This window comes from Eptesicus fuscus, chromosome 11 (genome assembly GCF_027574615.1).
Source record: "Eptesicus fuscus isolate TK198812 chromosome 11, DD_ASM_mEF_20220401, whole genome shotgun sequence".
Classification (NCBI taxonomy): Eukaryota; Metazoa; Chordata; class Mammalia; order Chiroptera; family Vespertilionidae; genus Eptesicus; species Eptesicus fuscus.
In genome coordinates this window covers 68,476,532-68,491,720 of record NC_072483.1, presented here as the reverse complement: position 1 = coordinate 68,491,720, position 15,189 = coordinate 68,476,532, and the positions used below count along the sequence as shown (strand labels likewise).

The 15,189-nt window shown below is 40.5% G+C and overlaps 1 protein-coding gene across 1 annotated transcript; it reads left to right on the top strand.

The window, feature by feature from the left end:
* The first annotated feature begins 14,539 nt into the window (after positions 1 to 14,539).
* LOC103289391 (40S ribosomal protein S25-like) lies at positions 14,540 to 14,927 on the top strand. Its single transcript, XM_054723405.1, has one exon. It carries the CDS (start codon positions 14,540 to 14,542, stop codon positions 14,915 to 14,917), a length of 378 nt encoding a protein of 125 aa, XP_054579380.1. The 3' UTR covers positions 14,918 to 14,927.
* Positions 14,928 to 15,189: the final 262 nt, after the last annotated feature.

Genomic DNA, 15,189 nt, shown 5'->3' with positions numbered 1-15,189 from the left:
AAAGCCAGCAACCACTCGGACAAAAATAGTGACAGCCGCCTAGTAAAGGTCTCCAAGAGGCAGGCACGGTTACTCAATAAGGGGCAATGTTGGCCATGGATGAGAAGAATTTAGCACTCCTTGCATGGGGCCCCAATCATGTAAGATATACTGTATAATCTCTCTAGTATGTGACATATCTCTGGCCTTGATACTTTCCTCAATAAATCAAGTTTGTATTACTTTTAGGATTCATGTGATATTATTCCCACGATGCATATGTTGGCATGTGTCTCACCTTCACTTGGTGAGGAACATTGACCTGAGATGAGCCCTGCCAAGGAACAGCTGCGCTTTGGCACAAACCTCTCTTGGTTTCCTTGCTCAGGAGAAAGAAGGAAGCTGCGAACAGAATTCGGGTGATTTCCCACAAGAAAATTTGAAAGGTTTCCTAACAATGAATTTTAAAGAGAGATTTATTTTAATACTTTGGCTGTTTGCCCCAAAGATATCAAATTAGAGGCAGCCTGCCGAGAGGTGCTGGGCGAACAGGTATATCATGAACTCAATTTTCTCTAAATGTCTGACTCACTCTCAAGGTTTGTTGATTTATTTTTTGGTACTTTAAGGAAGTAAAGTCCTTGGGTTCTTAATTTAAAGGGCTGCAAATTCTTGTAAAGGACTAAGTCAGGAAAATAAAAGATAGCTAAGGAGAGAAGATAATGAGCATTTTGGCAGGTGTTACACAATGACCTTTCCTGAGCTCATAATGGTGTTACTCTCTGTCAATATGAATGAACTCAATTCAAAGGGAATTTGCAAAGGTTAAATACCACAAAAATGAATTCAGAGTGCTTATCATAATGGGAATAGATCATTATAAATATATGACATCTTTTTCTCATTGAAGTTTATGTTTTTCAATGTAGTCAAATGAATGTAATGAATTCTGACTGGAAGTCCAAGGGAGACTCAGGAATGCCTAGTTTAATGTTGTCCTTTCAGACCTGCTTTTGACTTGACTGATAGCAGGACTGTGGCTCCTAGAACAAGGTCTGCAGATGGGAGAGACCTGTATAATTAACATCTGAGTGGCTTAGAGCTCTACGGTAGGCATGACCTGGAGGTTTTCCTGATGAATGTTGTCTAGAAGTGGCTTTTTATTTCCTGACTAGTGCCATGGTGCACGGATTTGTGCACATTGAAAGGAAATTAATTAGAAGGTGGCTGGAGGGACAGGACTGGGCAAGAAGGGCTGGACATGCCCTGGAGCCAACCTCCTGCAGTCCCTCCCCTGCCAGATACACCTAGGGCACACCGCAGCTCGATGGCCATCTGCAGGGTGAGTGGGGGGCCCTCCAGCAGGTGGGGTACCTCAGTCTGGCCTGCGGGAATTGGCAGCTCTCTGACATCCCTCAAGAGGTCCCAGATTGTGAGAGGGCGGTTCTTGGGTGATGCACCCGGAATCGGGATCCCTCCTTTTTGGCTCTGGGGTGCATCACCTGAGAACCGCCCTGCCAGGTCACTGCAGCTCAGCAGCTCCTGTGTTGAGCGTCTGCCCCCTGGTGGTTAGTTCGCATCATAGCCACTGGTCGGAGTGTCTGCCCCCTGGTGGTCATTGCGCTCATAGCTACCGGTCAGATGGTTGGTCAGTCACTTAGCCTTTTATATATATAGATGAGCTACCTATACTGCAAAGCATTCATCCCCCAACTGGCTGGTTAAACCCAATCCATAATTCTTCAGACTGCACTGTGGCTACTGAGTATTTGAAACATGGCTAGCACACATTGAAATCTGCTCTTTTTTGGATGATATAATAGGAAAAACATGTAAAATATCTCATTATATTGACATGTTGCAATAATCCTATTTTGGATATAGTGAGTTAAATTAAATCTATTACTAAATTTAACTTTACCTGTTTCTTCTTTTTATTTTTTAATGTCATGTGGAACTGCATTTGACCCAGTGACCCCATTTGTAGGAATATATCCTAAGAAACCCGAAACACCAATAAGAAAGACTATAATGCACCCCTATGTTCATAGCAGCATAATTTACAATAGCTAAGATCTGGAAATAGCCCAAGTGTCCATCAGTAGATGAGTGGATAAAAAAGCTGTGGTACATTTACACTATGGAATACTATGCAGCAGTAAAGAAAGAAGGATCTCTTATCCTTTGAGATAGCATGGAGGAACCTGGAGATATGTTAAATGAAATAAGCCAGTCAGAGAAAGACAAGTATCCCATAATCTCATTCATATGTGGAATCTAATGAACAAAATAAACTGATGAGCAAAAGGATTCAGAGACACAGAAGCATGGAATAGACTGTTGAATCTTAGAGGGAAGGTGGGGTTGGGGGAGTGGGTGAGAAGAGATTAACCAAAGAACTTTTATACATTTGTGCATAATACATGGACATAGACAATAGTGTGGTAAAGGCCTGGGGCAGGGGCTGGGGGAGGCTAGAAAGGGTCAATGGGGGGAAACAGAGGGACGTCTATAATACTTTCAACAATAAAGATGTTTTAAAAACCAAAAACTACTAATAAGAGAATTGGGCAAATTCTCTGGGTACCAAAATCAGCTTAAGACATCAATTATAATCTATATTTCTGTAATACACCACTTAGAAATGATGTTTTAGAAGATATCATCTATACTAGTATAAAAAGTAAGTTGCACAAGGAACATGCTTTGTAGTGAATACCACAAGACAGAATCTTGTGAATAATTCATGTTTTCTATTAATTAAGTAAATTCAAAGTCATCCTTAGGATATCACTTCAATGAATTTACATGCTGATGTTGAAAGGGAGAGACTAGTGTCCTTGTTTACTGAGGTGAGATTTTGCCGTATGTCTGCTTTTGTCCTAATCATGCTAACCTTGGATAAATTTACATTAATGAAGAAGGCCAAGGATAGAAAAACAAACTGTAGACAGTGCATGTACTTCTACACTCTAGGGGTGCAAATATGGGGCTATGAAAATTTCTTGTGGGGTAACTAATGAAAAATAACTAAATGAGAGACAAAGAACTGAGGTAAATAAGGAGTGCAATAAAATATTCATTAAAACATTCTTAAAACTGTAAATATATTACTAGAGGCCTGATGCACGAAATTTGTGCAAGAGTAGGCCTTCCTTCCCCTGGCTGCCAGCACCAGCTTCCCTCTGGCACCTGGGACCTGGGCTTCCCACCGGCCCCGGCTTTGTCCAGAAAGATGTCTGAAATGACATCTGGTCTAATTAGTGTATCACCCTCTTATTATTATAGATAATTTAATTAAATAAGGCTTCTTTAAGTTTATTTTTATAATATATTTTACTAGCCTTATTAATATTAGCTATTTAATAGAGGTAATATTACTCATCACAACACTAATAAAATTGAAAATACAGTGAAAAAAAAATCTGAATGCTATAAGTGGATTCCCAGTTGAGTAAAATGCAGGTTACTGTGCCATGAGGAGCTGTGTTCCTTACCTGGGAGCCAAGTGTCTTCTGTGTCCTGTGATCCTGTGTTCGAATCTTAGCTTTGCCACTTAGCAGCTGTGTGAACTTTGCAAATTATTTAACCTCTCTTGGCCTCAGTTGCACGTGTGTAAGAAAGGATTCATATTATTACCTACCACACACAGATGTTGTGAAGAGTAAACAAGTGAAAACTTGTAAGGCCTAGAACACAACCTGGCCCATGAGAGGTACATTATATGTGTCAGCTCTCACCCTCACACCCCTAAGGAACCAGGTCTAATCATCTGAGATGTCAGGCAACTCGTCCACTGAGCTTCAGGGAACATGGTTGGCTGCTTTCTCTCAGGCCACTTGGAGGAAAGGCCTGGCAGGGTGCTTGTTCCTCACTCTACAATTGCTCTTTCCAGAGAAAGGATCACAGTACCACCCATCCCTTCTCCCTCTGTGCACCCCACCATCCACTTAAGAAAATCATCAGGCCAGAAACTAAATGCTTCTTGTCCTTACATTTTCCCATAGGAAAAAAAAAATTGAACCAAACAGCACCACAGTGACAGGTGACCTCGCTGGACCATTTTGTGACTACACGTAAGCAGAAAGTAGGAAGCAGTCATTTCAACGCTGAGTGTAAAACTGAGAGGTTGCGCACACTTCTGAAAGCCTCACCCAAATCTCTCCGATTACTGGGCCCCTTCCCTCCACCATCTCCATTCGTAGCAGCGAACTTATCACAGCCACGTGTGGCAGTAGAGAGGAAAACATTAATTTATTAAATATGTCTTGCTAGTGGTTCCTAAAAAAAATCACACACACACACACACACACACACACACACACACACACACACACACACACAATCCGTGCCTAAAATCTATGATATTGATGATTTCAACTTTAGTGCACAGGGGGATAGAACAATGCAGTTTTTAGGATAACCAAATGGTGTCCTCTCTATTTAGGTCAAAAGGTGATAGATGGAGAATTTTGAAAATTAACAGAGACTATTCAGAAGACATCCATACTTTTGTTCCTTTCCTAAATTATAGGATTATAATTAAGGGAAGTTTTGTCTTAAGAAGCCAAACTTCATCTCACACGTTGGAACATCTCTCCTTTTGCAAACTGCAGATATTCATATAGCTAAATTATGTGTTAAATTACTTTAGCTCCAAATGCACTGAGGCCTTCTTGGGTGTCACTGAAAACCAAATTTGGCCCTTCACAGTCGATTCAAGCAGGTGGCTTACTCACTAGTTGTACACCCTTCCTCAGAGTTCCCATCCCATACTACCTTTCATTCTTTAAGATTGCTGGATCGGGACTTGTTAAGTGAGGTCTACAGAAATATGCTTATGTTTTGCACATGGCGGGATAACTCCGTGGTGTCTGCGGGACTTTTTAAAGCTTTGTTTATTTAGCGTGATGATATGCAAAGCAATTGAAGCAGAGCTCTCCAGTGTGTTCTTTTGAATTTATGAGAGATTTTCTCTTAGAAGGGAGCTGCAGCAATTAATTTGACACCCCTTGATCTTGAACTAGGGGAACATTAACAGTGTCTAGCACTGTGCTGCTGGCACGTTCAGAACTCAAGAAATATTCGTTGATGGGCTGGTGGGAAACGATACACTGGACAAGGACAGACACACACGTCTCAAAGCAGCGGGAGGTGGGGCATTGCTGCTGTGATGTATTGTCTTTGCAACTGGAAAGGTCTAAATGGGAACCACTTAATATTAATTCTTAGCAAGCAGTCTAGAGAAATGAGGCAGCTGCACTGCTCGGAGATTTCTAGCTGTGCGTTATTATTTTTCACTTTTAGGTTTAAGGCAGTCAAAACAAATTCAGCTCCCTATTTTTCTGTTCAATTAAAATCAGAGAGTTAGTGTTTATCTGGAATTTTCCTTTTAAGCTTCACCTGTTCAGGACTAAATTAAAAAAAATAAACATGAACTCAGGATGATGCTCGGCTTGAAGGGAGAGAGCTAGATTAGACAGCAGTTTCTCAGCTAATGAGCTCGCATCCAACTTTACTGAGAAAATTTAAGGAATCAAAAGAAAACTTCTACCAATTCCAACACACTATATCTACCCACATACTCATACCCCTCTTGCTAATGATGAATCATTAAAATCAGAATATAAAAAATGTTGTGTTGGGGAGCACAAGAAACTTGGTTAGAAAGTTTGTAAGGAGGACATTCTGATAAAAGGGAAGTGTGTGGAATGCCACCTGCCCTGTTTATCAGAATTCCAACTTAGGGGATACTTAAGGGACTGTCGAAGGCAGCACCCCTAATTATTCCTTGACCTTTCCAAACAAGTCTGTGTAACAAATCTGTGTACGTGCAGACCCCCGGGTGTTTACTGGAAGCCTTATGCTTAATCCCTGGATGCCCTTGCCTAGAGTACAGTGTAAACCATGTGTCCTCCCAAGATTACTCACCCTACTGATTGTATCTAAAGATAAAAATTCCACTGAAGGCCTAACGAGGCAGGCAATAGAGGCTGCTCTGGCTACTAAAGCCAGGGGCCCCTTAGCCCTCTCTTGCACAGTCAAACTGTGTCTGAGTAATCTGTTCATCCATCGTTCAGGGGCTGCTGGTCAGCCCTGGCATTGCGGTTTATATTTAATGCAATTACTGATGTAGTTGGGTTGAAAACTACCGTCTTGTCTGTTTTCCATTTGTTCCATCTGTTCTTTGTTCTCTTTCTCCTCTTTTCCTGTCTGCTTTCAGATCTTTTGCTGGTATGTTAGCTATAACTCTCTGTATTATGTAATGGTTTCTTTAGGTTTCATAATATCCTCTTTAACTTATCCCAACTTACCTGCCCTCTACTTATATGTTAAACACCATGCTATTTTGCTAACACTTTTGCTTTAAACAAGAAATTGAAATTATAAAAGTCTTCTTTACTCAGATAGTTTGTTTCCACTGTTGTTTGTTTCTTGTGTAGAACTTTAATTCATGTCTTACACTTTACACAAAACTAAATTCAAAATGGATCACAGACCCAAATGCAAAGCCTAACATTACAAATCTTCAAGAAACATAGGAGAAAATCTCTATGGCCTAGAGTTAGGCAAAGATTTATTAGATATGACCAAACTGAAATTAAAAAGAAAATAATAAAGTTTATCAAAATTAAGTACTACTGTTCTTTGAAAGACACTATTAATAAAATAAAAAAGTAAGACACAGTCTGGGAGAAAATATTTGCAAATTTCATACCTGAATATAGAATATATAAAAAATATAAATTATATATAAGATATATAAATGTATTACATCAAATTTGAATGTAGAGTATATAAGAACTCTAATAAACTCTCTTAAGAAAATTAGCCCAATAAAACAAATGGACATAAGATTTGAATAGACACTTACTAAGGAAGACATATATATGGCAAATGAGTACATTAAAAGATGTATAGCAGCACCAGTCATTAGGAATATGCAAATTAAAACCACATGAGATACTACTACATACAAATTAAAATACTACTCCTTACAAAACAGACTGACCATAATAAATGTTGGCAAAAATGTGGAGGAACTGAACACTCATTTACTGCTGGTGTGAATGTAAAATGGTTCAACCATGTTGTAAAATGGTTTGACAATTTCATAAAATTAAACATATACCTGCCATGTGATCCCACTAGCCCACCTCTAGGTATTTTGCAAAAAAAAAAAAAAAAAAAAAAGAAAGCATATATCTATACAGAAACTTTTACATGAATGTTCATAGCTTTGTTTGCAATGGGCAAAAACTGGAAGCAACACAAATATCCATCAGCCAATGGACGGATAAACAAATTGTGGTATATCCTTGCAAAAAAATACTACTCACCAATTAAAAACAATGAATTGCTGATGCATGAAACAATGTGAATGAGTCTCAAAATAATTGTGCTGAGTGAAAATAAGACAGACAGGAAAGTTTGTATACTAAGTGATTTAATTTATATAAAATTCTAAGAAATGCAAACTTATATATAATGACAGAAAGCAGATAAGTAATTGCATTTCATATAAATGGAATAATCTAGTGGTATGGGAAAAGGCAGGAAGAAGGAATTAGAAAAAAAAACTTCATGGGTAATGGTATGTTTATTAACTTGATTGTGATGATGGTTTCCTATAACAAAACATGTCAAATTATACCTTGCAGTTGATGGTATGTCAATTACACCTCAATAAATTTGTTAAAATAAAATAGACATAGCCCTCTGCTCTTTGGTAGCTTATATGCAAGTGGGAAAAATAAAAGATAAGTATGTTTTATTAAGTTGAACCATATAAAATTGACATTTTTTGCAGGCAAAAAATGAACAGTATGGTCAGTTTCATTAGGGTTAGGGTTAGGATTAATGACAGTTTTATGGTAGAGGGAAATACAAGGTAGATATATAATGATATAATAAATACATATTATATGTACTATAAACACATATCTATTATATATATGACTAGAGGCCCGGTGCATGAAATTCGTGTACGGGGGCAGGGGGGTGTCCCTCAGCCCAGCCTGCACCCTCTCCAATCTGGGACCCCTGAGGGATGTCCGACTGCCCGTTTAGGCCCGATCCCAGGATCGGGCCTAAACGGGCAGTCGGACATCCCTCTCACAATCCAGGACTGCTGGCTCCCAACTGCTCGCCTGCCTGCCTTCCTGATTGCCCCTAACCACTTCTGCCTGCCAGCCTGATCACCCCCTAACCACTCCCATGCCAGCCTGATTGATGTCTAACTGCTCCCCTGCCAGCCTGTTTGCCCCCAACTTCCCTCCTCTGCCGGCCTGGTCACCCCTAACTGCCCTCCCCTGCAGTGTTGATCGCCTCCAACTGCTCTCCCTTGCAGGCCTGGTCCCTCTCAACTGCCCTCCCTTGCAGGCCTGGTGCCTCCCAACTGCCCTCCCCTGCTGGCCATCTTGTGGTGGCCATCTTGTGTCCACATGGGGGCAGGATCTTTGACCACATGGGGGCAGCTATATTGTGTGTTGGAGTGATGGTCAATCTGCATATTACTCTTTTATTAGATAGGATAGAGGCCTGGTGCACGGTTGGGGGCCAGCTGGTTTGCCCTGAAGGGTGTCCCAGATCAGGGTGGGGGTTCCCTTGGGGTGTGGGGCGGCCTGAGTAAGGGGCCTGTGGTGGTTTGCAGGCCAGCCACGCCCCTTGGTGACCCAAGTGGAGGCCCTGGTATCTGGAATTTATTTACCTTCTACAATTGAATCTTTGTAGCCTGGAGAGGAGACAAGCCTCCTGCTTGCTCCATGGCCGGCAGCCATTTCTGTTTGGATTTGTTTACCTTCTATAATTGAAACTTTGTAGCCTTGAGTGGAGGCTTAGGCCGGCCAGGGAAGGCGGAAAGCTTGGCTTCTTCTATCGCCTTGGAAACCCAAGCCTCCCTCCTACTTTCTCCATGGCTGTAGCCATCTTGGTTGGGTTAATTTGCATACTCGCTCTGATTGGCTTGTGGGCGTGGCTTGTGGGTGTCACGGAGTTAGGGTCAATTTGCATATTACTCTTTTATTAGGTAGGATATAAATATATATCATACATACATATATCATAGATCATAAAAAGTTCTACTGAAAATAACCTTTTGGGGTTTGACAATTTAGACCACTGCTTGAAGCAAAAGAAAATAAAAGACAAATTCTCTGTGACACAAATATAAAATGGCCATGAGGTCCAATGGATCTGCAAAGTTGAATCAACACAGGTGGAGTTCCCAGGAGTCAAGCCGCTGCTCTCTGGTTGATGTGACAGAAAAAGGCTCATCTCCTGGCCAGAGAACCCGGCCCCTGTGAGTGAGGATGGTGGAGCCAGACTGCAAGCTCCCTAAAGTCAGGAGGTGTGACAGATGAATGAGAAATCCAAACACTGAGAGTAATCTGCAAATACTCTCCTGCACTGTCAGCCTTGAATCAAATGCTGGGTCCTACTCCGAAGGAGCAGAGGGGTGAGAGCCCTGGGCGGGTCCAGTGGACTCCTCTGAGCCCAGGGGTGTGATCCGCTGATGCCTCTGTTTTTAAACGCTTTAACAGCATTATGGTTGAGTTTGTGTGAATCTGCCGGAGCATGCACAAGGGCTGGAGCCTCCTCTCAGGCCCGTCCCACCACCCAGTCCTTCCTGGGGACAGATGGTGTGTCCCTCTTCTTGCCACCCCTTGCTCCTTGGAGGCCAGAGCACCTGAACCCAAGGGTGGGGGTTGGGCATGCGCCCGGCTCCTGGGAGATCCGCCTGAGAGTATCCCTGTGCAGAGAGACCGTGACATTAAATAACAAATAAAAAACACCATAATGGGTTGAGAGAGAACACGGAGAACGAAGCCGTGTTCCTGATTTTTGAACCAGGAGCCCCACATTTCACTTAACGCTGCGTCAGGGAAATTGTGTCTCCAGCTCTGTCCGTTTCTGCCAGGAAAGCATAGCTATGTGAGTGGAGAAGGAGCAGAGGAGGGAGGTGGTGGAGGCCGATGGAGCTCCAGCACCGAGTCCAAGTCCATTGTGGAAATGGTTCACAGCTTGCCTGTCCCAACCCTGGCTGTGCATTATTTAAACAACATATTAAAAAGCAATTACAATGTGCCACGTACTGGGCCGGGTACTGGAGCTACTTTACATAGGATGATGAGAAAAAAAGTGACATTTGGCCTGAACCCCAAGTGGCATCTGATCTGAAGCCAGCCGGGAAGATCTGGGGACTGGTGATTCAATCAGAAGGAACAAAGCCTCCAGGCGGGTGAAAAAGGCTTAACTAATAGTGGTTTAACTGTGATATGTGAGCAAAAATAGTTTCACAAAATAATGACCATGACCCATAATATTTAACTGAAGAAACGTTCCTTCTCTTTGACCTTAAAGTGGAAACTATTTAATCTACTAAATTACAGGCTTGACCAACCTCTAATGGGTATTATCATTTACTCTGTCCACTGGAGAGCATCGATAAGCTGTTGGACATTAGTTGTGACCTCTATTTACTACCATGAGTTGAGATTAAATGCTTCTTTGTTACTTCCAGCTTTCCCTAAAATATCATTTAGAGTAAATATATTCATTCCACAAATCTTGCTTATGCACGTCTCATATTCAAAGTCTCTGTAGGAGAAACATTGAGGAATAAAACCTCCAGATTCTTTGGAAGCTAGCAGTGGGCAAAAGGCACTTAACCTTGAGAATTTAATGAATACTATGAGAAGTACAAAATCAGTGCCTGCTGGGATAGAATCCAGGAGCAGCCTAGCTGGGGGGCAATCCTTATTATCTAAGGGTTAGTGGAGGGAGGTTCTGTGAGCTGAGCCAAGAATCTGTGTATGTCAAAGAACCAGTAAATATCAGTCTAAAAAAATATTATGGATTCTAAAAACTTAGTATCTCGTGTATCATAAGTTTTCCAAATTCTTCCTTAGCACTCTTTAAAATTAGATTCCAAGTATGCTCATTTAGCTTACCAAACTTCTCCATGAATCAATTTGCAAAAAGGACTTGCAAAAAGAAGTCATAGAGACATTGAGCCTTTTATGTTTCCAGGTCTCAGAAAAAAATGTAATTTAAAACTCTCAAGGTTACTAAATCACAATCCTTAGAAAATCTTGTTCTTATACTATGTTTGAAAATTCTGAGAATTTGTATTTCAACACTTTATAGAGTTTCTCATTCCATTCTTACATTTCAGAAATGGTAAAACCGAGGTCCAAAGTGTCAATTGGCTTATGCAAAGTTCTAGCCTTCTCAGAATGCATGTTGGCATATAATAAATTAGGTAGGCTTATAAGTAGTCCTGTGTCAAGGCTGGCAATAAATTGAAAGACATAGACATGAAAACGAAGATAGCCCAGGTTCCAGATATAGAAGAAACTCTGCTTAGGTTACTTCTGTGGGCACGGCCCCATATAAACTGGTAACCAGTGATAAACAGGCAAAATAATGGTCCCCAAAGTGGTCCACATCCTAATGCCCAGAATGTCCTCAGATGACATGACAAAGGGGAATTAAGGCTGTAGATGGAATTAAGGATCCTGGATTATCTGAGTTTGGTCAGATAAGTCTTCCCTGAGCCAGAGATCTCAGGATGAATAGGACTTAATAAGGTCACCAAGGCCAGGAGAAACCATCCAGGCAGTAAAAATAGCATAGGCAGAAGTCCTGAGGCCCACAGAGCTTGGAGAGTGTGGGGGATTGAAGAAGACAGTGCAGCTAAAAGGGAGAATAAAAGTCCACCTTCATCTTGGAAGCAATGGCTAGCCATTGAATGACTGCCTCAGCTCAAGTGGAAGTAAAAATAATTTATTTTCAGGACACAAATTAACTTGGATCAAATGCATTTTTAAGGAATGCTGCAAAAATAATCCATATTGTTTTGTGAGGATTTCTCTTAAATCTTGAATTTTGAATAAATGTGGTTTAACAATAAAATTTCTTTCTATAGAAGAATATGTGGTATAAAAATCCAACTTTTTTTAAAAAATTGAAAAAATGCATGGCCATTTGGTTAATTGAGTATATCTTTAGAAGAACTGAAAAGTAGGCTGGTTTGGACAGAATTTTAATGAAATTGTTCCCATTGGTATCATTGTGAATAGACAGACATGCTGTATCATTCTCCAAACTCCAAGAGGATTGGGAGCTGATGTTTTCTGGAGATTATAGGATGCTTCCTGAATTCTTTTCTGATTCGCTGATGTGGTCCAAGGACATCTGTGGCAAAATTCCCTGGTACAAGGAATGTACAAAGTGGGCATCTGGGCCCAAATTGTTTTCCTAACCAAACACACACACAACACACACAACACACAGGGGGGCGGGGGGGAGAGGGAGAGAGAGAGAGAGAGAGAACAATGATTTAACCAAATAACAGGTCCATTAATGAATGGATTTTATTAAAAGTACATGAAATTGACATTGTCCTTGGAAATCCTGCCTATATGCCATCTGTTTCTATGGCAACCAACAAATAGTTAGGCCATGCATCTGATTGTCCAGTGTAATTACTTTCTTATGTGTTGGGATAGTTCAATGCTTCTAAACATCACAGAGAAAACTTGATTAAATCTCTTTAAAACATGAAATACACACACAGACTATCTAAAACTACTTTCCCTTCATGGGATATAACTTTATCCTCATAGTGATTTTGTGTTTTAGCTAAAAAAAGAAGCACTTTTCTTTCTTAAGGGTCTCTGATGTTAGCCACTTTTGCAGAAACTCAAAAATATTTTCTTGTGCATGAGTTAGTTCAGCTGAATGATTATTTTGATCGAGATACATATTTACATAGTGAAATTCACCTAAAATGTGAAAAGAAAATGTCAAAATAGCTATATGTTAGGTCCCTTAACCCTGGCTGCATATTAACATATTTTGGGAGCTTTTTTTAAAAATATATTTTATTGATTTTTTGCAGAGAGAGGAAGGGAGAGGGATAGAGGGTTAGAAACATCGATGAGAGAGAAACATTGATGAGCTGCCTCCTGCACACCCCCTACTGGGGATGTGCCCGCAACCAAGGTACATGCCATTGACCAGAATTGAACCTGGGACCCTTCAGTCCACAGGCCGACGCTCTATCCACTGAGCCAAACTGGTTAGGGCTATTTTGGGAGCTTTTAAAAATAACCTGTGTACATATGGGTTCAGATTGAACCATTTCTAGAGCCCTGTGCTTTATCAGGTAGTGTTTATTTCTTCCCCAACTACATTAAAGCAAAGCTCCTACCAATTTTTAAACAGTCCAATCCCATTAAGCTAGCCCATCTATTAAGATAGTTCCTTAGAATCATGGTTTTAATAGAAACTTTCAGCAAATTTGATGAATTGTCAAACTCACCTACAGTTTACTCTAATACTGACGTGGTAAGATAGTTTTCTTCCTTGGGGGGAAAAAAAAATTTATGCTAAGGCCAATTCTTAGAAATTCACATTTAATTGTCCTGATACTTATTAAAACACATATAGTTTGTTATTAATCACCAAGAGGTACAAATAAATGAAAGCTATAGAAAAATACCTAAGTTGTCAATTTACACATTGTTTTTAATTCATCTCATTTGTCATCTCAGGAGTGTGATATAAGTAAGTGCCCAGGCTATGAGTTTTTCCCCTGAAAATTACAAGCAGAAAGTTATAAGAGCTGGAAATAAGAGCAAAAGAATGATTTATGGTTTTATAAATATTTAATTTTAATTAAGTAGGATATGTTCAATTCCTTTATTTTACACATTAAAAACAAACAAAAACAAAACAAAACACTGAAGTCCAGATAGTTTAATTGACTTGCAAAGACAACTGATGAAGCCAGAACTAGGACCTAGTTAATTAGGCCTTGTGTCTTATCCGACTTGACTTGACAGTGATCTAGAGGTATATGCATATTGAATGCTGACTTACTTTAATTTGCAAGGAATTGGGGTAGAGGAGTTTGGGCTTGAAATCATCGTGATAGCTTTGCAAATACCACATTAACATAATAAGCAGATTTTGATTTTGCAAGGGGATGAACTTGAATATCTCATCAAATACTAAAAATTGATTATTTACATTAGTTTAAAGCTCACTTCAGTAATTGCCAACAAGCAAGATTTAATAGCCAATGGATCCCTGCACTGCACTAAGAATCAAGGCAGACACATCATTAATCATTGATCACTAGACATTTCTAGGCAAAACAGCTCATTTTAATGAATATTAGGATTCCTGTAAGAATGTGACCTCAAGTGACTTGATTACTGAGAGCACTTGTAGGGAAACATTTAACTCCAATAATTAGCAAAATGGTTCATTGTGTATCTCTGGATTGATGACTGTTTTACCTTCAATGTAAACAGTGGGCAAATCTTCACTGATGCCTTTTATGGCTCCCAGCACCTTCCAAGGATCAATAGGATCATTAGGAAATGAAGTATTTCTCCCCATCACATTCAAGCCATGGTAGGACTCACCGGTGACCTAAACAGCCTGAGCCACTGATCTGCCACTGAACCAGGGCTAAAGAATCTGAACACTGCTCTCCGGCAACATCTTGGCGAGGCAGCAGTGTGTCCCTGCTCTCCTGAGTCCTGCAATGCCGCCCAAGGACGACAAGAAGAAGAAAGATGCTGAAAAGTCAGCCAAGAAAGACAAAGACCCTGTGAACAAGTCAGGGGTCAAGGCCAAAAAGAAGAAGTGGTCCAAAGGCAAAGTTAGGGACAAGCTCAATAACCTGGTCTTGTTTGACAAAGCCACATACGACAAGCTCTGTAAGGAAGTTCCCAACTACAAGCTTATAACCCCAGTTGTGGTCTCCGAGAGGCTGAAGATTCATGGCTCCTTGGCCAGAGCAGCCTTTCAGGAGCTCCTTAGTAAAGGACTTATTGAACTAGTCTCAGAGCACAGAGCTCACGTGATTTACACCAGAAACACCAAAGGTGGGGACGCCCCAGCTGCTGGAGAAGATGCATGAACAACAGATCTTACCGGCTGTACATTTTGAAAAACAAACCTTTATTAGATTAAGAAGAAGAAGAAGAAGAAGAAGAAGAAGAAGAAGAAGAGGAGAAGGAGGAGGAGGAGGAGGAGGAGGAGGAGGAGGAGGAGGAGGAGGAGGAGGAGGAGGAGGAGGATCTGAACATTGCTGGAGGAAAAAATGCAAAATCAAGTTTGGAAATGATGAAGAGATTAAATTTTCAACCCTACGGAGCAGGAATGAGGAGGTATAAAGAAAAAGATTATAGG